The following is a 27,764-nucleotide window of genomic DNA, read 5'->3' on the forward strand; positions in this document are numbered from 1 at the left end:
TAGGATAGCAGTAAGGACGGGAAACAAAATTGATTAAGAAATCCAAGTTATACAATAATGACATTTTGACTTAGATTAATTGACAGCCTGTACAGAGGAAGTATTCTATGTGTTACATAACTTACATTTCTATATGTGCAGTATTATTGATTCCGATTGCCCGTGAGCAGTTTCTATCCCTATTTTTCAAGGGAATGGTTTTCTCTTTCTGGGGCCAAAATAATGCTTTGCTAAACCCTGAAATCTGAATTAAAACAATTAATTTCACTACATAATTATAACCGCTTGCATCAACCATCGCCATATCATCTACCTCGCGGATCTTAAATACAGCATTGTCATTGCTTAATTTTGCGAAGCTCCCAGCTACCCTCTCCATCTATCAGTCGCAATTCCAATGCATGGAATGGAATTAAAGCAGGACGCTGACAAAAGACATAATATTAGAAGAAATATTTAAATAATTGAAAGATGACTCATTTTCACTTCAAAAACTGCACAGGCAATTCTAAAGACCAAGAGATATTGACTAAAAGCTTGTTCAGTTCCAAAGCCAAACGTATGTATGGGTAGCAAACCACATACCTGTGACGAAGTAACTACTGTAATGCCTAGATCAGTAGCGAGCGTATACAGGTGCTCCTCCACATCAACGCTTGTGGCACTGTCAGTCATCAAGTGAATAGTCCATCAACAGTGTGATTATACAATGAACTTACAATCAATTTGTCTTGTTCAAAGGGCCAGAAATTATAGAAAACAAAAGGAGTAAACTCATAACCACGTACTTGGTGCACTCATCAAGGATAGCAAATTTAGGCTTGTGGAAGAATAAGCGTGCCTTCAGCAGTTCGGCAGATGAAAAAAAACAGAGAGATTAGACAAGTAGAATACAATTTCCATTAACATTTTCTTAAAGCACTAATATTCCGAACTATATACCAAGAAGCAGAACTCACCATCCCTAACCTCTGCTGCTCTCCTAGAGAGAGAACATCTTCCCAATTTAAAGCAGCACCCAAACCGCCTTCCCTCTCCAATAGATAAGTCAGCTTAACATTTTCTAGTATGACTTTCAACTGCATATCCAATACCTCTGAAGAAGTACAACTGTGATGACCTGAAATCAACATAGGCAAGTTACTTAAGGCACTTTAAAGCATGTTGCAACATGTCAGTAGTTGAATGTCATTATGTCAGATTCAAACTGCTAGTCTATTTATTACAAGTTGTACTAGGAGCTAATTTATGTCAGAATGTTATTATTCACATGTTCAACATAGTTCCTATCTCCACTTTTACACAATAAATGAACTAAATTACATTGTGAAGTTAGCATTCTTAAGGTTGAAGTGAAGCAGCAGCTACACTCCCTAAATTCTAAGTCTGAAACTCTCGAGAGAGCAAACCTCATCACACTCACTTGAGGGCGAGGGTTGGGCCCCCATATTACCATGTGAATAATAACATTCTTTAGCCAGATACCATATCTAATCAGTGGACACACAGGAATTCTTTTATTGATTTGCATGCTGGAAATCCCGGAAAAAGTTGTAGGATGCTTAGCCCGTCACAGGGGTTCTCCCTCGCAACTACGGTACAAGAAGAGGGGAGCCAACACCAATTCAAAGCAATAAATATCTACGCACAGTATTAAAAATAGGACTTCTATTAGACCTGAGCAAGCAGAGTAACTATATTTTCATCCAACTTGATGATAAATATCTACTTGCTGGATAAAACTAACAAAAATCAGTTACAATGTTATTGGCTGCATCACAGTGTTAGAATTAGTAAAATATCACTTCTTATGGGAAAATAATTCTCAGATGAGATGTCGAGCACAAAATTATTAAAACCCAAATTTTAGCAAAAACGCTGGTGATAATTATTAGCTAAAATTATTAAAGAGTGTAAGATACTACGTGTATTAGTATCTAACTTAAGGATGGTAATAGCCAACAAGGCATAGAAAATTTAAAGCATATGTAGTCTAAAAAACGAAATAGCATAGGCCAACAAGAAATACAGGATCATCAAACAGTCACAGACTCACATCCAGTATCTAAGTTAGTTTGGAACTAAAAGTTAACCATTAGTCAAACACATACCTCCATCCCTCTGCACTCCTCTTATCTCTGCTTCCTCACGTGATAGAGGATAAATGACCTGATCCCTCAGGGTTCCTAGGCAAGTATATGGTCGTTGTGGAACAACAAATATACCACAATTAAATTCGATTCCCTTTTCATATAGTTGGTTTGGTTTTACGAGTCTTCCACTGACAATGGGCCAAATACCACGAAGTACTCTGAAAACTGAACTTTTGCCACTCCCATTTGGACCTAAAAAAATGGCAAATAGTCAGATATCAACAATTGAGCATCAAAAGGAGAGTATAAAGGATGATCAGCTAACCAGTAACAAGAAGACTTCTTCCAGGTACAATGTCACACGTCAACCGCCTTGCCAACAATTTCTGGGACGGGGTGATTATGTCAACATCAGTAAATGAGATGGTGTCTTCAGAGAGCGCACTATTTCCCTCAGATGCCAGTGAAGTTTGAGACAAGTGTTCTGCATGAGCATATAATTAGCTCAGATTATGTCAAATACCCCCCCCCCCCCCCCCCCCCCCCCCCCCCCCACAAATTCCTCCCCAAAAAATAAAATATATTCAGGGTAGGTTAAACAGGTCAAAGAATAAAGAGGACGGGAAAAAAAAAATAAGACATACAATTAAGGAATGGATGCATTTAAATTAACCAATCCTTAAAGGCCTCAATGGGATGAACCCTTGGCAATAAGCATGAGGTAGCATCCTGAAACATACTCATTTTCGTTTCTACACTCTTTTCTTTTAACAACACAAAATATTTATGTGTCAGAACTCTCGATTATGACATTTCACATCCATCAAACTTATATAGCACTTAAGATACGCAAATGCACTCAGCTACATGCTTCGGCGCCACTTAGAGATAAGAATATTGGAATCCATACAGATAGAATAGCATATTTAAACTGTAGAATTTTCAATACTACTCATATTACGGTAAAAAAATTCTAGTTACCAGAGTGAGCAGCATCTAAGAACTCATCCAGCTCCATAATTCGATTGATACCACCAGAAAGTTCAACAAATTTCTTATGCAGCTCAAGAATGTCACCAAAAGCTAAAAAGCTTTGAGAGACAACTGATGCCAAGAAGCGTAATGCATGTGCAAGATCACCTGAAGAGAAATTTCCAGAAAGTCAGGGTTGCAAGACAATCTCAAGTTCCTTAAAAGGCGTCAAGCTCTGACAATTAGAAAGAGAAAAATTATCTACAGGTGATATTATTAAAGATATTGCTAACTACACAAATTTGTAAATAATGGATGATTAGACAAGGTATTAAAAGAGTCCAATTGTAATAAACATTCTTTATTGAAAAAACAAAAAAACAAGAGCTAGCACATGTGAAAAACTCCTACAATATTACCTTGTGTGGAAGTCAAGGATCGGTCTCCCTTATGTTCCAAGGCATACAATAAGCTCAAACCCCATGTGACATTATGCGGGAGCTGCTTGGTGACAAAGTCATCAAGAATGCCATATCGCCATTTCTTCTTCATCAGAAGCAACGAGTGATTAAGAAGTTTCTCAAATTTTGATTCTACCATCTGCAAGCATTAGCAGGATCTAAAAATCAGCACCATAAGTCCTCAGCTACTGGCAGTGAAATAATCAACAGAAAGAAGGTATCATACAAATTTCATCAAGACCTTATCATAATTGAAAAGTTGGTCAATAAAACAATGCACATGATAGATCAATACCCAAATCATGATCGAATCTAAGCAAATGCTCCATTCACTTAGTGGCCACTTGAAGGGGCCATATTGCATCAACGTAATGAGATACTAATGTGTACAAGAACTGTGGGACACCGTTATAAATCGGTAAGGACCTGGAAAATGGTTCATCCAGTTCAGGTGTATTTACCGATTATTTCAGGTCATATTCAAGTAAAATACATTGGGTTGGGTTTAAGTTAAATTCAGAACAGATTTAGGTCTAATGTCAATTATGAATATTCAAATAAATCCAGTCATAACTTCTTCTTTTTTTGGGTTGACTCAATTTGAATTGGGTCAATTCAGTCCAGGAAAGAATTGAGTACCTTGTTTCGGATACAATCCAATTATAGTTTGAGTATATTGGATTGGGCAATTAGTTACAAGTCAGTTTTACAATTCCTATTTGTAAGCACTATGAGAAATCCAATATCAACACTCGTAAAGATGAACACGATGACTGATGGATGATATGTTAGAATCTACACTACTCAAAGGAGATTTACACCGGGATTTGAACAAATATTATGGCTTTATTTTATTCCCTATTAGAAAGTTTACTTGCAAAAATACAACGAAAAAGGTAAAATCAGGATTTTCCCAGCAGATTACCCTACATTTGGCTCGTTATTATTCCTGGAGTCAGGTAAAAGTTGTAAAACCTCATAGCTCTACCCTAGCCAATAAATGAGAACATGTACCCTTCTCTTTGGGGTGAGGAAGGGTTAACTAAAATTGAAGTACTCACCGTCTTTTCCCGCGCACCCCCTCCAAAGAAAGCAACAGATTCTGCATGTGTGCGCAACCTCTCATGCATAAACCTAATCAGATACAAAAATTAGTAACAGCTAACTTAATAAACTAGATGCGAGACAGACAGGCAGTTGTGGGAAAAACAAATCCATGTAAAAACCTAAAAGTTCCTTCAAGTTGTTGTTCTTGACTTGCGAGGTCACCAAAATCAGGAGTAACGCTCCTCAGAAATCCAAGTCCAAGCAACATATACGCATATAAGAAAGCAACACCTCTACGACCAGTTAATAGCTTCATTCTCCAAGTGAACCTTAAAGTAAAAATGAATTCCAGTAAGGGTCATACACAGAAAGAGAACACACGGCATCTGGAATTAATATCATAAGCTGCAGTTGCATCTCTTGCTAGTTGATATCAGTGCTTACCATAGAATATCCACAGTAGGCTTCACCAATCCAGTGACAAGCCCGGATAAATCTGAGGTTAACTTTTCTAGATCATGAGTTAGTCTCTGATCAGCATCTAAGCTTTTGCTCGACATGTGGAAAACCTGAGAAAATAATGCTTTTTAAATAAATAAAAGTGCTCTTGAAATAAAAATAAAAACACTCCGACAAAAAAAGGCTCAGAAGTCACATAAAAAAAGCAGAGAATACATTGAGAATGTTAAATCTGTCCCTTAATTGTTGCTCTAGCTCATACCTTATAGAAAGCATTTTTCCTTAAGTAATTCTTGAGTAAATATTGAGTCAAGCGGATCCTCCATCCAAGAGCCAACCTAGCTTTCAAATGTCTGAAATATGGCAAATATCTAGATCAGACACAACACATCCCTTATGCTAGAATCTTCATGCTTCGATGATATCAAGCAACACAAATACAGCAGCGACTATCATGAAAACGAGAAATAAATAGCTTCATATTCAGAACAGGAGCAAATCCACTGCCAGAGGGATTAAAAAGCCAAAGAGCTATCACTAGAAAGAAAAGTGCATATAACCATCTGCAGACAAAAGAAATCTAACAGCCTCTTCAGTTTAAGAAGACAAAGTTAATGGGTAATGGGTAGCATTCATATGGTGATGAATTCATTCCCTGAAGGCCAGGTCTTTTCCAATGACAACTGAGTTCATGTACTGTTGTCATGAAGCATCTACATTTAAACATTAGTCTATGCAGATCATCCCCACATGAAAGCATTTTTTCTGTCTGTCTTTTTCTGTCTCTAAGAGTGCATTTGATTCACATCATAGAATTCCAAATTGGGTTAGAAATAAAACTCATGGGTTTGAGATGAAGGATTCCTAGACCCCAATATCTGAAACAAAGGGTTTGGTTGAAAATATTCCCCCCCCTCCACATTCCAAATCCATAAACTCTCTTCTTCCCCCCAATGCACACAGGATCTCTCCTTCACCAGCTTCCTCTTACTCCTCCCACCCCCCTCCAACCCTCTTTCCGACACATTTCCAACAAGCATGGAATTGCTAATTGAATGAACCAAACATGAGCCCTGTGTTTGAGAAATTTCAAACCCATACCTGCATAAAACTAAACACCTCCTATTAAGTATAAACAAGTGGAACAGAGTCCATTATTGCTTCATGCAACTTATGTGATAGCTGATAGGATAATAGAATTTTCTAGGAAAGAATCCCCGACTGGAGTGTTTTTTTCACAAATCCTTGTTATTCGTTATCCATTATCAAATGGATCATCAACGAAATTAGATAGTATTGCTAAGTAACTCTCTCAACTCATTCATTATCATTATCATTACCCCATTGCCTCAAAGAGGCTCCCGCAAGAAGCGGGGTAAGGAGGGGTCGGGTGTACACAACCTTACCCCTGCAATTGCAGAGAGGTTGTTTCCAATAGTAACTCTCTCAACTGTTTGATCTAATATGGGTAGATTAGATCTGATTCAATTATGACTTTATGAGCTATCTGACAACATGACAAAGTGGTTGTCATGAAGCTTTGCAAAGATAAACACATCAAATATGTTAACAATGCAACCTCAATTATGCAAAGAATTTGGAACCTAAATTCTGCTATAGTGGTACCATTTTTGTGATACCAGGAAATATAACCTTATAGAAGGAGCAATGAAAGAAGAAGCGCCACTTTGTAGAACGCTGACTCCAATCAAACGGATAAAGGCTGCCTTGTCCTGCTCCAATACAAATTTTACAGTCGTCCCTGAGGAAAACATGCAATTTAGTTACAATTTTGGCAAAAAGCAAGTGAACTGAAACAAAGAAGTCAATTACCATTCAAAGAGGCAATACGATCAGAGACCCATGTTCTTGAGACAACCAAGAATGCAACTGCAAGTAACTGTGCTCCCTGTTTATCAAGAACAGTAGGTACCTGGAAAAGAAAAGGCATCGCCAAAATGAAACTCTGTTCTTAGCACATTTCTATGCTATGCTTTAAGGGCTGCACCTTTTTTACACAGTGAATGTACAAATAGTGTTCAATTTGCTACTTTTTTCTATATGAAATGCAGAAGTATACTATTGCAGGAGTTTGTCCTTGAAATCAAAGCAACAACTCAAACAAACTTGAGTATGACTCATATCTCAGAAGGAAAGGTGTAATGAATAAAAAGGAGTGTAAAACACTCAAACTGTTCCAGTTGCTGAAGTACAAACATATTTACAAGCACCTGCTTTTTTTTCCTAAAATGAACACTGTTTACCCTTAAACAGCAACTAGAGCACTCCCTCTGTCCCCTTTTGTTTGAACCAATTTCCTTTTTGTAATGTCCCCAAAAGATTGCCCCAGAATAAAAATGATAATGGGGACCACAATTACTCTCACATAAAATACATTTGGTCGCACCACCTTTATCTCGTGATCTCTTCTCAACTCCACTCAACCAAAAATAAACAAAGTAAAAGATGTTCTGTAGCAAACAACCGGGGACGGAGGGAGTATATAACAAGCATAAACATATTTAACAGAAAATACAACTTAACAGAAAATGAATGACAATTAGCACCAGCAAGGCAGCAACAGGGTCACAACAGTGTTTACAAGTTACCCCCTAAGCATATATGGAAAAACTATACCATTACTTTATAAACGCTTGTTGTTGATGCTCTTGATATATTGTGAAAGCAGCCACAAAATAACACAACTGCAGTATATTTACTCAAAACAAACATCTTCATTCAAATGGAATCCCCTCCTCGGAAATTCGGTGAAGCTTATCAAATGTATAACACTTTACCTTCCTCCATAATAAACTTATGTTCAGGACCATAGGAAGCTATATTCAGATACAATTATAGCACCTTTTATGATATTAAAAGTATCAAACGGGCAACAATGTGAAGCTTATCAATGTTCAAAGGTTTGCCTTCTTCAGTTCTTTCATATTAAAGCTATCAATGTTCAGGCTTTACCTTGTATCATATGAAGCTTATTTATGCCAGGCACAATATAGCACCTTCATAATATTAACCGTATCAAACAGACATCAATGTGGAGAGTTTTCCTCAAACCCCCCCCCCCCCCCCACTATGCAAATCCCGAATTCACACACTGGATTTACACGATCCTTCTACTCATGCAGGGATACATAATCCGCCCTACATCAATATTATCATCTCATATTCAATGCTAACCAGAAAAGTCCAAGCTGGTCATAAAAACATATCAACTCAATCTATAGTTCCACTGTGAATACCTGGATTAAACTTGCATCGCTTATAAATTGTGGCAAAATTGCGGCAAAAAAGGCACTGTAAGAGTTCTTTAGCTAAGAGAAACTCACCAATATCTTAAACATGTTAGCAATTCTCAATGGCAACATCCTTGGAGATATTTGAAGTTCTGGAACATGGGGCAAAGTTGTAGCTCGATCTAAAGTACGCGATGCTCTAATGACCTCTGATATGTATGATTCAGAGTTTGATCTAGCAAATGTAGATCTCTGGAAAAGAGAACAAGAAATTTTCAGTGCAAATATTTCAGAGAAACTTGTGAAAAGATGAAATATGTTGTACAAGGGAAGAAGAAATAGGTAGCGAAAATTTAAGTTTTTTAGACCTTCTTATTAGTCGCAAAAGCTCGTTGTACAGTCATTGCATCATTTTGGCGGTTAGACTCTAAAGCGTTACTAATATCCATTGCATTCTCATCATCTGCCAAAGTTTCATCCCTGTAAATTAAAAGTACCTTCACGTAAGCAATTTTCTGGTCCATATCAATATCTATAAATATTTTAAACTTCAGAATAACCAAGTCAAAACTCAACCTTTTGTAGTGAACGCTCCATCCCCCTTCACCGTCCAAGGACAACACTACATCATGAAATGCAACTAATGCAGGGCGATGGGATATTGTGATGCATGAAGTTCCCATAGCCCGGACTTTGGCACAAAAACGCTCTTCCATATCAATTGTCACAGCACTTGTGCATTCATCAAGAATCGCAAACTTGGGCTTATGATAGAACAATCTTGCCATTCCTAGTCGCTGTTGCTCTCCTAAAGAAAGTTCCTCACCCCAATTGACCTCTGTGTCCGGAGGATAGCGATCAAGTAGATACTCAAGGTCAACCTAAAAATAGAAACAAAGAAAATTCACAAGAAAACATTTCAGGAATGCATAAAGAGAGAACAGCTGCTCTACACAACTTCCAGATTATAAACGATGATGCAAACAGAGAAGTAACATACATTTTTCAACAGCTCTATCATTCCACCACGAGTTAGCGGCTCAACCTCTTGATCAGCAGTAAGAGGATAAATCAACTGATCCCGAAGAGTGCCAACAGCTGTATATGGTCGCTGTGGCACATAAAATATCTCTTTATTAAGATCAGATCCAACTCCAGGCTTTGCGATATGTCCAGACACTAGAGGCCAAAGTCCTCCTAAAACTCGGAAAAGTGAGCTTTTACCGCTACCATTTGGGCCTTCAAAGAAAAACAATCAGTCAAAGCTCAAATACCTTACAGAATAAGTACCAAAAGTAATAAGTTTCATCACTGGGAGCCAACAACGGATTATAAGAACATGTAGTAGAAATATTGGAAGCTTTAAAGGCTTAAAGTTAAAGACCACTACAAGGACCAGAAGGCTAGTTAGATTGCTAATTCTACACATTAATAGTACCCATATTACACCATGAAGATTTTACCATATTAACACTAACACGGTACATGGTGCCCTCCTAGTAAAGAATATTCCCTCTGGCCCACAATAGCTCGAACACTTTCCTTTTTCGTCCGTCCCAAATTAGTGGTGAACACGTTCCTTTATGGCATGGCCCCATCAAGTTATTTAATATTGCTCACTCCTCCTTTTGGACCCACTATATCCTTTCACACTACATTTCATTCAAATAAAAATAAAAATACCCTAATAACTCCCACCACAACTACTTTTCTATTAAATAACACTACATAAGCCAACCAAAAACTTATCTCCTAAAACTATGTGCATTGCTACGTGTTCGAACTAATGTGGGGAAGAGAGAGCAATAAATCAAAAGTACAAGAAAGCATGTCAGATTATTAAAATTGAAATAAAAAACTAAAAAGCATGCCAAAGTAATCATATTTTTCTTAATAATCAATCTTCTTAGGTCTATGACTCTATATTCAATTCCATAGAATTTTCCTTTAATAACATATAAAGACTTGCATAATGCATCTGATTTGACTTCAAGAGAAAGAGTTCATGGAGAAAACTATCCCCCCCCCTTTCTTGTTCAACTAGTGTTCATAACCTTCATGCGCTTTCACTTAATTTCTATCTTTCACTGAATTGCGGTTATTTTTCTTTAAAATCACATTCAACATAATCCCTCTCCCGCCAAACCTCAACCTCTTCTCCAACACGCCCCCCCTCCCCAAACACTATTCAACATAATCCCTCTCCCGCCAAACCTCAACCTCTTCTCCAACACGCCCCCCTCCCCAAACACACACATGCACAAACAAAAAAGTGAAGGGATAGGAATAGGAATAGGAATATTTCCATGTCAATTTTGAGAATTAACTTACTGACCAGCATTATCGAAATACTACTGTCTATACCAAACTTAGTTTAAAAAAGTGCGCCCAAGGGGCGCCTAGGCGCAAGGCTCAGCCTTCGGCGCCTTCAGCTCTCCAGGCTCACTAATATCAACCGCCTTTGTGCGCCTTAGGTAAGGCGCAAGGCACATCGCCTTCAGTCTTCAGTCGTGGCTCTTATATTTACTTTTTATTTTTCTTTTTTAATGATATCAACCGTCATATCTCTACAACCTAAACTTTTGGGGCAGTGGCAGTAGCATAATATGAGTTAATTTTCATATTTCCAGCTTGTAATTACCATGGAAGGTTCTAATTCTGGCACTCCATTGACGGGATCACGCGATACTTATGAACCGACAAGAAAATATGGCACTCAAATAGTATTATGTTGTTTTGAGTATAAACTGTGTTAATTTCGTTCTATACCGAATTTTAAGGTTTATTAGGAAATTATGTGCGCCTCGTATCCAAAAGGCGCGCGCCTGAGCCTTGCGCCAAGGCTCCATGATCCTTGTGCGCCTTGCACCTTTTTAAACTAAGATACCAATCTGCCAAGGGCCCACAGTGCCACTTCATATATAGATTTACCCTTTGGACTGTTATGCTGCTTTTGCTCAGATATGCACACATATCTCAGTGCTTATAGTTAGGAAGTGGCCCTGTGTCCTAACTTTTTTACTAGGAAAAAGGTAGTCAAAGGCCAATCAAAAATCTTCCTTTTAGATCCTCACATATAAATACCATTCTAAGATTTCTAACCCCTAAACCTCCATAGATCCATTACACGACGCCATGTAAGCAGCTTAAACTCTCCTAAGCCTTTTTTATTCTCTCTCTCACTTAATTGTCCAATGGAAGTGAACAGTGGGGTAAGGTTTTCAGAACCATATCCTTGTCGTGTCGACATGGCTGCAGAAGCGAAAATTCCAAATCGGAGTAACACAGGACCACAGGGTGTTTATGATTTCAGGATTATTCATAAGACAGCTACAGAAAACTCAAATGAACAGGTACCACCATGCCAGTGCAAGACAAACTCATACTTCTAAATAGGGAAACAACTGAGCAACAACTCACAGCACACAACTTGGAATGCATAAGGTTCTGAACAGGGCCTCTGCATCCTATGGAGAAGTTAAATGAACCATAGATTGACATATTGCTTGCCCAAAAGTCAATCACAGTTTCACAATACAGTGAACTAACATGAAGGACAAACCAAGACAACATGCAAATGCAGTCACTCTGAAATTGGAAATCCAGCACATGATCAAAAGAACAATTGAAAAGAATTGACATTTATCAGCATAATTCCGACTCTACCTGTAATCAGAAGGTTCGATCCTGGTTCAACTTTCAGCGTCAAGTTTTCCACTAACGTATTGTTAGATGGGGTAACAACCTGAGTTTCACACAAAATTATGTAAATGACCAAAAGAAATGAATACATGGAAGTATGATTACATCAGGACTAAAGCAAGTAAGCAACCACCTTCACATCTGAAAATTCGATGTATTTGGCTTCACTAAAAAAATTTCTACTTCCATTTCTCTGAGAAGAAGAACTATCACGAAAACCAAGCTCTCGAGATACAGCAATTAGCTCGTGAATTCGGTCTGCATAACCACTGCCATTTTGCCAATAAATGAATTAATGAATATCATAAATAAACAAACAAATATAACAAGAAAAACCATTGTCTCCATTGCAAATCAACTAGGATGAACCAAAGTCTTGGATCACAATCAAGAACATGCACTTAACAAAGCAATATTATTGTGGGTCCTTACAGCTAAAAATGTGTCCTCTCAGCAAGACACTCTAAGTATATGCATCAGCTACACAATAAAGGTTTTAAAACACTACTGCGGTACGGTCAAGGTACGGATTTACGTCATGGAACTATGGAAGCATACATTGAATCATCAAATCTGAGAAATTGATACACAAAGGGGCCGGTATGTATTGGATGATTTAAACCATGAATGTGTGAAGAGGAATATTTTTCTCAAGGAGGACGTGCCAAAATTTGCTTTACATTCTTAAGTATCCCAATTTGCTTTACATTCCCAATTTTCTATCAACATTTCGGCTTATAATAGTGTAAATCATTCATGGTTTTCCTTTGGTGGTAGCTGCTAGCTTGCTACTGTAAAGGGGTTTCCACAAGGTCTTCTTTCAATGATATATAACTTTTGAATGGAACTCTACTTGTTCCCTTTCTCCTTACAAATCATTGTCGACTATTGATATGCTTGCTTACTAAGAGAGTACACTAAGGTTCCGTTGGTTAGCCGGAAAATCACTTTACATAGTAAACCATTTTCAAGGGAAAACACAATTGTATAACAGTTTCCCTTTGTCTGGTTCCTTGCAAGAGAAGTTACTAAGAAAAAAAATCTGGAAGTGGAAAGGAGAGGAGAGGATGGATGAGAGGAGATAAAAAGAGAGGTAAGGAAAAGGGAGTGAAATATGGCATCGCTTCCTTACAAAGGGAAAATGTTTCCACCATTTGGAAAATCGATTTCCACCCCCTTAACAAACCAAACATAGGAAAATGTTCGCCGTCAAAACAAACAGCCTAAATAAGACGGTATTTTTTCAATATATAAAAATGGACAATAGGCTAGGATGCAGGAACTAGGATCAATTATGTGCAAGTCAGAGACATCCTTGCACAACCAATGGAGGAATATGAATTGCACAAGTATCAATAAGCTCTTCTTCTTTATTTCCTTCAATACCTCCTTGGATCCTTATTTAGGCGATCTTCAACATAAACAAAATCTAAAGTGTTTCAGAAAATTAGAAGAATAAAACTATAGGTTACTAGATAAGCAAATGACTAAGAAAGCTATATCTGATACTTGAAATAAAGGAATCCCAATAGAATGACCCATTGAAATCGCAAGAACAAAATATGCAAGGATGAGTAAATACATAAAAACTGAGAAAAAAAAAAGCACAGTAACAGAGAACAGAAGACACACAACCAGACCACACAAAATTCCATTGTCAATAAGCATGAGACAGATTAGAAAATTTTCAAGAGATAGCAAATCCAAAAGTACCTGAGACGATTGAGTCGTCTTGAGCTGATTGACAGAGTACCCAACGACTGAAAAAGCGAAATGATAACACTAGTATGATATCTAAGATTGCTTAACATCTCAGCACGTCCTAGCGTTGAAGAATCAGGCCTCAAATTGCCAGAAAAAAAGGGTTCGATTATTAAAACAACAGCTACAGTGGCACCAAGATACTTCAGCAAGAAATCCTGGATCATACCAAACCACCAATGATCATGAATGACAACACCCATATGATTTACTAGTGTCTTAAATTTTTGCTGAATATGAAACTCTTCTCTAGCTTCTCCCCCGTAAAATGCTATACTTTCTGAGTGGGTCCTCAATCGAGAATGAAGCTGCCTATATTCCCCCTCCAATTGTTGTTCGTTAGACATTAGTTTGCCAAACGCAGGAGAAAAGTTTCTAATCATGGTCCCTGCTCCCAGTACATAAGCCTGAAACACAAACAATGGACATAATCAGAAATTTGTTTTTGATGTAACTCCAGAAAATTAATATGGATATATGGACCAAATTTGGAATTACCAAAATCCAGAATATATATTTTGGACTGGCATAAGAACATAGGCGCCAAGTATACAGTATCCCATCTGTAACTGCAATTAGATCCTCCTGCACAAGGTCACTTAATTCGGAGCAGAACTTCGGAACATCACTAGCAATCCTTTGTTCTGGATTAGTTACCCGGCCATCCACATGGGATATTTTGTAGTAAGCCATATTCTGAAAAGATAGATGTCTATCAGTATAAAATGCACATGGTTTTTATGGAATAAAATATTTTAAAAAAAATATCACAATTTTAGCTTCAAGGAAAATGAGGATCATATAGAGCATGATGGTGTCTTTAATAGTAGTATGAAATCCAACTCAGGCATAATACCATAGCAAACGTGCTGGTTCAAGCCTATATATACAACCTAAAAACTCAAATCTTCTCAGATGCACATGAAGACAATTCTAAAACAACCCAAAGGCTCTGAATAATGAAAGAAGAGGAGAGGGAGGAAGAGACAGAGGAAACAATTACTGTGCTCTTTTAAACAAAGGAATTCTTTTTCATATTCAGCTAAATTCCCAAAATATTCACGGCCTTAGGAAGTGTACCAATCAGATTATGTTCAGGTAGAAATAGAACCCTTTCACCAAAATCACCCAACCGCTAAAAATTTCTACTCAAATCTGTCGCCACACTGTTCGTTAACCACGTTAAATCAGTGTGTTCATGTTTGTTGTTTAGATTAATCTTTCCTGCATCCATTACAAAAAGAAAGAAACATAATAGTTAGCCCGTGGCCTGTCAAGAACTGGTTTTTCAATTATTTAGTTTACCGATAGATATAAAAGTTATACTTGCATATGAAGCATTTGACTTTCAAGGGTTGAATCTGTTAATGGAGAGGAATAGTAGCTCAAAGTACTACGTAGAAAATAACTGCCAGTCAAATACAATGATGCTTTGAATGAGTCAAACAGTAATACTACGAATCAACCTTGTTTCAAGTATGAAAATACCAATCAATATTATCTATATTAAGTATATATCCCCTCGAGGAAAAAGTACTTAAATGTATTACAAATGATTATTGGGCTTAACAAAAACACGGTGCTATAATAGAGGATATGAATTGTATCATGACTGTTCGACTTGCCAAAAATTATTTTGGTAGAAAAATACTCTGACCCAAAACCTGACTTTATCAGAACCCGGACAGCCCGCATTATATTGTGTCAAAAAAGACATTAATTATTTGCCCAAAAAATAAGACATTAATAGGAAACAAAACATTATAAATGAGAAACGAACTTTTTTCCCCTTTTCAACGAAGAAGGTATATTTTGACAGCAGAACATATAACTGCAGTAGTTTGCATATTGATCTAATGCAATCACTGTAACTAAAGATTAACCTACTGCAACAAAATATGAAATAAATATAAATGTAGAAAAAATTTGATAATTCCTAGGTTCAGTTTTAGTATTTTCATTCATGCTAGTACTGATATCGATCCAGTCCTCAATGTCGATTTTATTTCGAAGAGAAAAATCGAGAATTTTAAAATCCAAATATTTTCTATCTATATTTTTATCTATATCCATAATTTTCGTTTTTTCTAAATAACTAAAATTACTGATAGGGATATTCCACCACATGTCAATAAATTTGTTGTTATTTATGTTGTAATTATAAGTATAAGAAAATTCTTGGTTTTTATTTACTTGGAATGGTAGTCCATAACTATATCTATATGAATCGTTCTTATTTTTATAATTAAAAAATTTATATGATAAAACATCATATCTATAGTTCTTTTGAAAATTATATTTTTGATCTGGTAATAACAATAAATGCTTCCATAAAATTTGGGTCAGATATTAAAAAGAAGAAATGCTCGATTAATCCGTAATTCAAATTATATTTTGAAACTTTTTAGGGAAAGGATATACGGAGATATATTTCTATACTCCCTCCGTCCCGGAATACTTGACCTGTTTTCCTTATCGGGCCGTTCCTTAATACTTGACCTGTTTCTAAAAATGGAAATATTCTAACAATATTATATTATTTCTCACTCCACCCCTATTAACCCACCTACCCCCTACTCCATACAAAAAATAATTAAAAATTCAACCCCTACTCTCCCCCAACCCCACCCCTTTACACATTTCCCATTAACTACATTAAAATAATACCCCACTATCAACTACTACCTATTAAATTAAATAAATCAATTCAAGTCCCTTAAACTCTGTGTCGGTCAAACCGGGTCGAGTATTCCGGGACGGAGGGAGTATATCATTAATATTCCCAAAATTAATACACAACTTTTTCTTGAATCAACCAAAAATGGGATTGATAAATCAATTTACAATAATGAAAATATTACTATGCGTCACAACAATAACAGTATAACAGCAGAAAACGGGACACTGCAGAGTAATACCTCAAAATAATGCGTATGGATAAGCTTCGTCAGTATTTTCCTGAACCGTAAGCTTAAAGTCCCTGTTATGTAATTTGACGTAGAATGCACAGTTGATAGAAGGAAACACAAAATAACATTTTCAATTATTAGTCTCAAAAAGGATGGTACACGGCGTAGAAAAGCTGCTCTGAACAAAAATCCTTGCACTTTGGCCAGTCTATTGCTTACAGCAGTACGTAACACCTGCAAAGTGAAATTAAAATAGTTGACAAATTAAGTAATTTCTAGAAGTATTAAAAAAAGATAATACATTGATGTACGAACAACAGACACAGATATTAAGCATGCGAAGGAATCCCAAAACTACATAGAACTTTTATCATTAACTTTCACCAATATAAATTTTTAAGGTCTCTGTTCCAAATTTGATCATTATTTTGGTCAAATTATTTTTGAAAAAGTCAGAGAGTAGAAGTACTTGAGAAGGGGGAAAAAAAATAGTTTACATATTATCTTATTGATCTCTAAACAACAAATATGGTCAAAGTTTGGTAATATTTCAAATTGGAGTATGGTACATGGCCATGCTATGATGCTTGGACTTGGATACAGGTGTCAAACTCGGTTATGGATCCAAGAGTTATACACGAAAATTCAAGATCCTAGGACATAGGGAGACGTTGGTAAGTCTCCAAATTTCAGATTTGGAATCGGGGTTCCCGACAAGCCATAAAACATATTCTCCTTCCTCTCTTTTTATGTACCCATTTGATATCTCGGTTTAAGAGTTAAACACTTTGACCATGAATATCACTGATATATAAGAACAAGCATATCAAATTTAAACACTTAAACACCATATACTCATGTGGTGACCTTTTAGATCCCTCTTAATGTGTAAGTTTCAAAATATCAAATTTCCGTAATTTTTAATTATACATATTCGGAGATATTGTTGCTTGAAGATGTATTTTGAAAGCTGTGAAAAAGTAAATAGGCACATAAAAAATAAAAACAAAAACAGAGGAGCATATTTATTTATACAGATTTTTAATTATTATTATCTGTTTATTCAGAAAATTTCAATGAAAAAAAAAAGTAAATACTTGACTTTTTGAAACTTGCTAGCAGGCCAAAGAAAAAGAATCTACTGTAGACCACACAGAGAATATACAGACAATTAAGAGAGAAAAAAGAGGACTTTTTTAATCAAAAAAAGGTGTGATCTAGGCATCTAGCTGTAAAACACTTAATCCTTTGACCTCCTCCTCCCTTTCCCATACTGCGAACGCATACTCATCGGCAGGCGACAAATCTTCCAGTGGGCTTGCATCACTCTGGTCATCTGGTGAACAAAGCCCAAAGATCCATTTTCATTTATCCCTAATTGGTGAACCAATTTTTTATATCTAGCCATCTAAGGTCATCGAGACCCTAACAAAGATTCTCATACCTTCCTCTGTCCCGTGTATTCCGTGTTCACGCCTGGGTCAGTTCGTGTCGACATAGTTACGGCGGGCGTAAATACAGGGTACATGACTACATGGTGAAGTCTATTGGGTTGTAAAGTAAGTTGAACATCCTAAGGGAAAAACTCGTAAAAGGGGAAAATTAGCAGATAGGGAGAAACTGTGAATACTCGAGGGTAGCACATCCTACCTTCCTACCAAATAAATCTACGAAAACCTTGGCAGATCGCTATTAAATATCTCATTTTCAGTATTACTACATTCACAAAATGGTGTTCATCTCATCACCCATTAAAGAAGTACCCCGTAACCAAAAAAATGCAAATGTTTTGCACTTTGTCAAACCAAAAGGATACGACAGAAATTTCTCCAATAACTTTGGATTTAGGTCTACAAACCCAGTCCCAAGCCACAAAAGGTGTTTTAGAAAGGATGAATTTCCCTTCCCACAAAAAATCCCTACAGACTTGAGAGATTCTGTCCACAATAGAAGAGCCCTAGGGAGCAGAAAGGTTTAAGCCCAATATGAGTGTAAACTCATCAGCACTGAGTTTATTAAAACAACCTAGCAGAACAAGCAAGATTCCTGCTTGACCAGCAAGAAATTCTAGCAATTACCCTATCCACCAAGTCACCAACCCATGACAATCACTAACAGACAATCTTTTAGCATTCAAAGGGAAGCCAAGGTATCTAAAGGGGAAGCACCCTTTAACAAAATCAGAAAAATTCAGAATGTCATCTTGAACTTGCTCGGGCACACTTCCAAAATACACGTTTTATCACTATTGTCACACAAAGCAGCTTGAAAGCGTTTACAGAGCTTTAATATCCATTCTAGTAGATTTATAATCACCCCTAGTAAAGATCATTAAGTCATCAGCAACCACCTGTAAAAAATCTGCATGGTCTGCCATGTCGTTAAAATTTTCAAATGGCCTTCCTCCCTTCTTAGTGATCATGTCAAACCTGAGAACTATACGCGAGTAATCAGATAACCCCGGATTAATGTACTCCACTAATGAACTGCTATAAGTAGTATGCCACTCAGAATTACCAAAAGCTCTATTAATCCTTGACGCAGTCCTAGCATCACCAATGCCTTTATTTCTCCAAGAATCAAAGTGGCCACAAATCTTAAGCTCCACAAGATCAGTAGTGTCAATCAAGGTTCAAAATCTTTGTTTTCCTTCAAAGTAATCGGGTTGCCATTCATTATGTCCCCAGAATACGGGACAAAAGTGAAATCACCCATAACACACCAAGCATCAACGGTAGAGGTAGCTAGTGTGTGTAAGTCAATCCATAATGGTCTTCTAGTATCTACAGCACGCACACCATAAACAGCAGCGAAGGCAGCCTGGTAATCCCATTTTTAGAACTCACTAAACAATGATCATTTGCTCAGACTTATGGACAAATTCAATTTAAAGACAATTAGTAAACATGTATTCAGCCTTTATGCATTTCAACTTTCACTATGGACTTAAATTTCTCTTGCCGTCTCTTCATCTGTACTTCCCAACTTGGTTCTTTCACACTATCTCATCCAATAAAGGTACATTCATATTCCAAATTTGTAATTTCTCAATGCTATTCTCAAGTCTTTCAGTCACAAATGCTACAATTAAAAGGAACATAAAGCTACATAGGCGCACCATAAAATTATGGAGAAAGGATCTTAAGTAGATAGAACGAGAGGCCACAAGACCTTGCTGTTAGCAGAATCCTCACTAGGTCATTGTTCAGTTGTACCCTCGCCGTTCAATCTCAACAGGTGAAATGCCATGTCGTATTCCGAATGTGTTTCTTCTGAAGCCTTTCAGAATGCATACACCTAATACATCTTTAATGAGAACAAAATTTATAAACTCAAAAAATGAAAAACAGCAAGAGGACAAGGTGTCCTGTCCCCTTGGAGTAACACACTAACACCTAAAAAAAATTAGAACGTAGCCCAATTCCTTTCTATCTCCAATTGCGTAAGTCTAAATTCCCCAGCTGTCTTTGCCTGTAATGACACCAACAAAGTTGCTTTATCCCATAAACTATCATGGGAATAAACAACTCCATTAAAATTCTACCATTCCATTCCAGCCTAATGAATTTGCTGTTCCAAGAACAAAGCATGAAAGCATGAATTTGATACCAAATAGCCATCAAAGAATTCCCCCACAACAACCCTTTTTCCTTGCTGTTCCAAACCCCACAAAACGAATTTGCGGCCAATCTCTTACATTCAAAGGACTAACCCAATCTTCTTCCTGTTCTGCAAATTTCTCCTCCATAGATGACATGCCAACTTGCAGTATGTGGGTAAGATTCACTATTAGCTTGGCAAAGAAAACAAATGTCAAGTGAGATTGGATAACCCGCCGTTCATTTTCGGAGCATATCACATGTACTGATCCTTCCCAAAGCTAGTCTCCAAACGAAAGCTCTCGTCTTAAGAGGAACCTCGGCCTTCCAAATTAATTAGCTAATGGAAAGGCTGGGGAGGTATATATAGGGTTTTATTCAAGCAAGGTATTAAATAAAAACCCCTCAAAGAAGCTCCATCCATACCCTAGAATCTGCCACATCATTTAATTAAGAAACTAAATGCCCATACATAGAACTACAGAAGCAAGCTCCTCTAATTCTTGATCATGGGGTTGTCTATCTAAAACATAAAAGCCGCAACATTGAAAAGGCCTATTCTTAATGTCAATGAAGCAACATGAAAAAAAATAACCTTCAGAACTTGAGGCCACAGAGTACAAGGCCTATTTTAGTGGAATCCTTATTAGGTGTTTTCTCAGAAGTACCCTAGTCATTCACTCTCTAAAGGTAAACGCCATCGAATTGTTTCTTGACTTTCTTCTGAAACATTTAATGGCAAATGCAGACAGCTAATACATAAAGGCCACACTTTAAAATAAAATGTCTGTCTACATGTCAGTGGAGCAATTTAAGCTTTCAACTACGGAAAAATTGACTCACTGCTTATCAAGATGGGTTATCGCTACATCTAAATCTACAAGGTTTGGTAAAAAATTACCCTCTGCTCAGGATCTCTCATCAGTTGCCAAACTTTAATCTAACAGCCAAGTTCCTATAACAGAATAAGCATACACCTGTGATAACCCCAACAATCAAGAAATAAAGAAAGAAGAAAAAAATATAACACCACATATTAAGTGATTGATGCGAAGATGGGAATACATTAAGAAACTTCAGGTATCAAACAGAACAACCTCTCAACATTTGCAACTTCGAGAGGGTCTCACCCACCATAAAAAGGAGTTTCATTAGAGCATTGTTGTATTGGTTCATAAGAACCTGAGTAATAACAACGTAACAGAGTCTGATTAATCAATGAAGAAGCTTACCACAACAGACACCAAAGCTAGAAGGTCACGAGCACCCCTCCTACCCATATGTGACAGAAGAATCGCTGCTAAAACCTGAAGAGATCTCAATGCATTCTTCTTTTGTTTCTTTCCCTTATATGCAGTAAGCTTTGAAACGTCATTTTCAGAACCCTCTGTCAAACTACCAGGCCCATTGCAATGACCAATAGAATCTGTCCGCTTATGGCTCAATCTTGATTGCATATATGCAGCTGTTCCACCTGCTACTAAAATACCAGTAGCCAGCAGTAAAGACTTCCTGCAGAAGAAGTATAAAAGTTGAGCATGCATAGTAAATTACTTATACAAAGAGGTGATCCAGGCAATAAGAATATAGAGGCATTTCTAAAATCTCAAGTAAATAATAGTAAATGAATAATAAAGCTATCTCATATGCATTTTCAATTCTTCATGAGTTATATCCATGCCACATAAGTAAATCTTTAGTTACCAGCCAGACATCTTAAACATAGCTGCTCAGCAATATATACCTCCAATGCACATCCAAAGAGTATCTCTTAAGCTTACAACTCGAGAAAAATAATTCCTAAAAGTTGATAATAATCTTTTTCTACCACCAAAACTACTCCAATCATGAGCAAAAAAATAAAACAGCTATAAGAACCCACTTGGATTATGCTAAAGAAGCAGATACCACACAGAGAAAAGACAATCGACATTTTCTTCTTTTTATTCTATATTGGGAGAGAGAAGAAGATAATCTCACAGTACCTTCTGGACGCAAGAAAACTGCGTCCATGCTCTGTTAATTGCAAAAGTTGGAGGGAAGGCATCTTTGAAGATGATAACTTCTCTATCAACGGTACTCACTGCAGCTTTGTCTGCTCCTTAAAAGGTATAAGAGGAAGACGTGTCAGATTACAAAATCAATGGAAGGAAGAAGGGGGGAGGAAATAATCAACTTTCAGCAGCTTAAAAATAGATTTTCTTGTTTAATTAAACTAATAACTTTGAATAAAGTCAAGCTCTTTCTTGCTATCAGATGTGCAACTGTACTTTTTCAAGTATCTATAAAACCTGCCCAGATAGCATAAATATCTTAGTGCATGCTATATACATTTTTCCCGCACAAAGAAGATGTTCATTTCCTGGACCCCGATTTTGCACTCCACCAACACAACAAGAAACCATATAATTCCAAACAAATCTTAATGCTTGATTGCTTGAAGCTCACAGACCAAATATCAAACGAGATTCTGTAACTCAGCCAATTAGTCACAGCTCAATAGCTCACCACAAAAACTTGAATAAAGCAGAAAAACTCAGAGAATTATTTGTTTTATCCACGTTGCTAACTACGTTGTACTTCGTACAACTCGAGCACACTTCAGAACAAGTTGTTGCCACGATGCACATATAGCAAAAAAAAAAAAAAAAGACATTACAGTAATATAACACTCACCCAAGGCTAAGGTCGTCGAAAATGCTGTGATATGCAACAAAAGAACATGATGATCATAACACGAATCTCCCCTTCACGAAGTAGGAGCTGGCATTCCAACAGTGACACAAATATCTTCACTTAAACTTTGGATATCTCCTCACCTGAAAAGATACTCATAACGTCACTAAGTAAATTCAGAAGACAAACTAAAAGAATGGTGACAGTAGTACTGCGATGATAGTGTGGACACATTAATGGCCTACAACTCAGACCAAAACAATCGCCATCCTAGGAAAAGCAGAAAATCCACCTATAAATTCAACTCACTCAGAAGAACCAATTGACGATGAAATTGAACAGAACGAACCATCTTTTTTTTTAAGCTAATTCAATCTAATACACATTAGTTATCAATCACGAAGATTATTATGATCATCTTCAATCTATCACTCACTTAAGTAATCATAATCCTGTACTAAAAACCAAAAGGCAGCAGAATTCCTTACTCAAATCCAACAAAACTTAGCAATTCGATTCAATTACGATTGAAAATAAGTAAAAGAAAACAGAAATTTGTTCAGAATTAACAAACAAAATAAAACGATTATAAATACCTAATCTTCAGCTTAACCGCGCCAATCAATCAATCTTTTATACTCTATTGTGTTCACTTTTGAATCAGCTGAATCCGCAAGAAATAAATCGATGGAATTCCCCCAAAATAAAATTAAAAACAGGATAAACCCTAGAAATTTTTTACCACATATTTGGGAATGAAAGCAAAACAATCTAACAAACACTGAATAACAATAATAATATGAAATAATTCTGGGAAAATAGTACCGGAATTTCGAGTGGGAACGGGAGTAGAGTAGAATCAGAAGTACTCCGTAGGTTTATACGTCAATACGTCGTATATTCAAAGAATCAAAGGGTATGCAAAGAGAAAATTAGAAAAACAAGCGAAAATTGAACTACAGTATTTTTAGAGACCGAAAATTAGATATGACTTTCTAACAAAAGTCAATACTCCGTATAAAAAAGAAAGGAGTAACAAAAGAGGAATTAGGATTGCGTGAACACTTTTTGTGGGGACAAATTGTAAGATATGGTTACGTGATTGCAATTGATGTGGTAATTGCAAAGGTGTTTTTTCATTTTTTTTGCGTCTAGACTTCTAGTCTTACGTTCTGTTTGTCCATAATTTAGATGTTTTTTAAGGAAGTTTTGTGAAATAATATTTAATGTTTGGACATTTTGTGAATTACTATCTTATAGTTTTTTTTAATATATTTTTATGTTTTATAAGTTTGATATGTTTAGTAACACCACTACCTTGTAACAGAAAACGTTAAATCTCTCCGTTTGTGACCCAACCCCCACGACTTTATTCCATTTCTCTTTCCTCTTTCTCAGGCCCTGTTCGGCAAAAGTAGTGGTAGCGGAAAACGGGTAGCGGTTGAGTAGCGGGTAGCGGTTGAAGTAGCGGGTAGCGGTCAATAGTAGTGGGTAACGGTTAGCTGTCAAAGTAGCGGGTAACTAATATAAGTGTTCGGTAAAAGTAGCGGTTAATATTATAAAATAAAATAAATGCAGAAATATTATTTAAAACTTTAATATAAATTTGTCAAATGTTACCTGCTACCTTAAACGCTACTAATTTTAACGTTTGATAAAAGCTACTCACCCACTACCTTAAGTCTCAACCGCTAACCGCTACCTAAACCGCTACCTTGTCAAACACTCACAAATTTTACAAGTAGCGTCTTGACTCGGTCAAAAGCTACCGATCAAGACGCTACCCGCTACCGCCGAACACGCCCTCAATCTATGTTCTCTATTTCTCTTTCTCAATGTTTCACCTCTCATTTCTCAATCTTCAACAAATTAACACGCTCCAATAACTCGCACCTACAAGAATCAGTGAATTTCCCTACATAATCCCCTCGATTAACATTGAATCTTCATAACTTCTAAATGCATATATTATTTTTCTAAATGCAAAAATGAAAATCACCAAACTACCCTAATTAATAAAATAATAAATAAGGGTTTAAAATATCCCAGTAAATTACGAGCGCTTTTCTTAGACTATAAAACCAAACTGATCTTTTCTCTTAAAGAAAAAAAATCCAACTTGATAGTTCAGTAGGAACACTTGACAAGAGGGGGGGGTGAATTGTTTCTTGGGAACTTGAGTAAGTTTCTTGCGGAATTTAAACAATAAAGAAACTGAGAATAATGAGCGAAGAAAGATATAAAATGGAGGAACCTTCTTGACCCTAATCAAGAAGAACCTCACTACTCTTTTGTATTAATGTAATAACTCTATTACAAATACACTCTCTAACTCGAGTTCCTCTCGAACACGAGTTCCCCACAGCAATCCCCTTCGATTACTGTGCTACTCTTTCTCTCTCTGACTTAACTCTAAGTCGCTCCTTTTCTCTTTGACTTAACTCTAAGTCACTGTTTCTCTCTTTGACTAAACTCTTAGTCGCTCTTTCTCTCTTTGACTTAACTCTAAGTCACTCAAGGATCACTCAATCCTTAAACCCAAAATACAATATGATAGATAGATTCTAGTACGTAATAAAGCTTATAATAATAAGGAACTCAAGGAACACTCTATTTTGCCAACTGATTCTTTTAAAACGTTTAAGCTCTTTAAGATAGATTTTGTAGAAATCAGTTGTATTTTGAAAAGCCAAAACTCTTCTCCTTTTATAGGAGAGTTTTACTTAGGGTTGGGTACCCATGTTCTCCTCAACTACCCACTAACAGTTACTGCTCAGTAACATGGGCATAGTTGGAGAGAAACAAGGGAGACCAAATCAAAACACTAAATGTACGTTAAACAGAAATACGTGGGGAGAGTTTCAAGGAACATGGAAAATCTTTTACTTGAGAAACAAGGATAATAAATCAGAATCCTATGTTTCATTTATTAATTAAATTCATTTTATTTATTAAAAAGATTTTCCAAGTTAAAACTCTTTTATAATTACAGTTAACATATTTCATTTAAAACGTACCAAAATACTTAGGTTCCTTTCGTTCCAAATTACGTATAAACAATATTAAATACTTACATAAATCCTAAACATAAACTCATATGTTGTAGTCTTCATGTTGCACCTTTAGAAGCTTCACTCGAAAACTTCCCAATTTGTTCCTTCTCTGGAACATCGAGGATCCACATAATATATGAGGATCTCGCCTTAGGAACTCGCCTAAGGATCTCGCCTTGCTTAATGATTATTTCTTCAATGTAGTGTCTGACATGGATCAATTACTTGCTTATATTCCACGTTGCTTAGTTTATCCAACTCAGGATCTCCTTAACTTAGCATTATCCCTCTAAGGATCTCGGAACCTATTATGCAACATAACTTAACCAATTGTCAGGAGTTTGCTTTGTCATCATCAAAACTTTAGGGTCAACAATATTCCCCCTTTTTGGTGATGACAACATAAGCAAACTTTCACTAAATGCAATAATAATCAATTAGCATAAATATAAAGCAATAAATTAAATAAAGTATTTTTATAAAAATTAATCTAAATTTCCCAAATGAAATTAAGGAAAATTGAAATTAATTTTAATAAACGAAAATAAAATTAAGAACGAGAAATAAAATTTTATAAACTTACATCGAGAAGAGAGTAGTGAGACGGACTCAAGTGATCAATTTAAGTTAAGTTTGCATTCATTTCCCCCTGTTGGCATTAACAAAAAGTAGAAATACACAATACTAATATATACCGATTATAGCGCCCTCCGATCAACAGTTGGCAAACTAAGTTAGCCTCAAAGTTAAGTTCCAACGTACTAAATTCGAATATAAAACATAATAATTAACAAGCCAAGTTTTTAGAGATACGATCTTTTAGGAGTTCCACAGAAATAAAGGAAGAGAAATTGTATGTTTCCCAACAGATGGTTACATACAAAAAAAATAAAAAAATAAAATAAAAAGTTCCAAAAAAATCAAAAGCGTAATGTAACACAAATGGATAGGATCAGGAAAGATGGCTTGGGTATGTAGCAAGTTTAGGTTGTTCCTTTTTCAACTGCATATAGATCCATATCCTTTCTCAATTGCGTCTTTTCATTCTTCCACTTTCTCATCATCATTCTCATTATCATAATATATATCAACAAACAACAGAGAACTGTTCACCTTAGGAACCACCATTTAAACCCTTTCATGCTATTTTTTTTTTCTTTTTTTTTTTTTCTTTTTTTTTTTTTTTTTTTTTTTTTTTTGGTATAACAACGTCCCCTTAGTATATACATCATAACCCATTTTTGTTCCCCCTGAGAACGTGCTGCCTTTTTTTTTTTTTCATTCGGGTTTTTAAAAGCACCCCCACCACCCGACCTCCGCTGTAATTCGCGGGTCGGTGAAGCTCCCTCTTTTTTCGGGTGGTTCGAACTAGACAGAGAGGCAGGGGGAGTTTCGGGTCTGGGTGGGTTCGGATCTGGGTGGGTTCTGTGGGGGTTGGCGTTAGCGACCGGGTCAGGGCGAGTAGGGAGGGTCGCGAACTGGGTGGGGGGAGTTCGTTCGCGAGCGGTTGCTTGTGGAGGGACGTCGCGAGCGGGTTTGGGTTTGTGGGTTTCGGTGAGGACGGTGGCCATGGAGTCGGACGGCTGGGAGGTGGAGCCGCCGTCGTTGGTTGTTGTGGAGGGTTGGAGGGTTGGAGAAGCTCGGTTGCTGTGGTATCAGTGGTCGGTCGGTCGGCCGGGTTGGGTCCGGTCGCCGAGCCACTGCCGCCGGCGGTTGCTTGAGGCTGGCCGCCGCTCATGGTGGCTAGGGTTTCAGATTGGGAATTTTTAATTTCTAGGGTT

The 27,764-nt window shown here is 36.7% G+C and overlaps 1 protein-coding gene across 4 annotated transcripts; it reads right to left on the reverse strand.

The window, feature by feature from the left end:
- Positions 1-15: 15 nt before the first annotated feature.
- On the reverse strand, positions 16-23,917 carry LOC110802222 (ABC transporter D family member 1). Of its 4 annotated transcripts, XM_056840093.1 has the most exons (28): positions 23,527-23,723; positions 22,931-23,073; positions 22,240-22,355; positions 21,487-21,766; positions 16,665-16,889; positions 14,245-14,442; positions 13,699-14,153; positions 12,119-12,254; positions 11,950-12,028; positions 9,284-9,522; positions 8,860-9,164; positions 8,652-8,763; positions 8,377-8,535; positions 6,866-6,965; positions 6,686-6,794; positions 5,295-5,385; positions 5,018-5,142; positions 4,753-4,902; positions 4,588-4,660; positions 3,485-3,665; positions 3,075-3,233; positions 2,419-2,577; positions 2,112-2,345; positions 960-1,120; positions 789-841; positions 586-664; positions 314-425; positions 16-244 (listed from the first exon to the last, which is right to left on the reverse strand). In XM_056840093.1, exons 3-27 carry the CDS (start codon positions 22,299-22,301, stop codon positions 339-341), a joined length of 4,011 nt encoding a protein of 1,336 aa, XP_056696071.1. In that variant the 5' UTR covers positions 22,302-22,355; positions 22,931-23,073; positions 23,527-23,723; the 3' UTR covers positions 16-244; positions 314-338. The 4 variants fall into 4 exon arrangements, with proteins under 4 accessions (XP_056696071.1, XP_021863350.1, XP_021863351.1 ...); XM_022007658.2 differs by lacking the exon at positions 23,527-23,723 and adding an exon at positions 23,756-23,917 and having other exon boundaries at positions 16-425; XM_022007659.2 differs by having other exon boundaries at positions 16-425; positions 23,527-23,748.
- Between the last annotated feature and the right edge of the window lie 3,847 nt (positions 23,918-27,764).

The sequence above is a fragment of the Spinacia oleracea genome, chromosome 3 (assembly GCF_020520425.1).
Source record: "Spinacia oleracea cultivar Varoflay chromosome 3, BTI_SOV_V1, whole genome shotgun sequence".
NCBI lineage: Eukaryota > Viridiplantae > Streptophyta > Magnoliopsida > Caryophyllales > Amaranthaceae > Spinacia > Spinacia oleracea.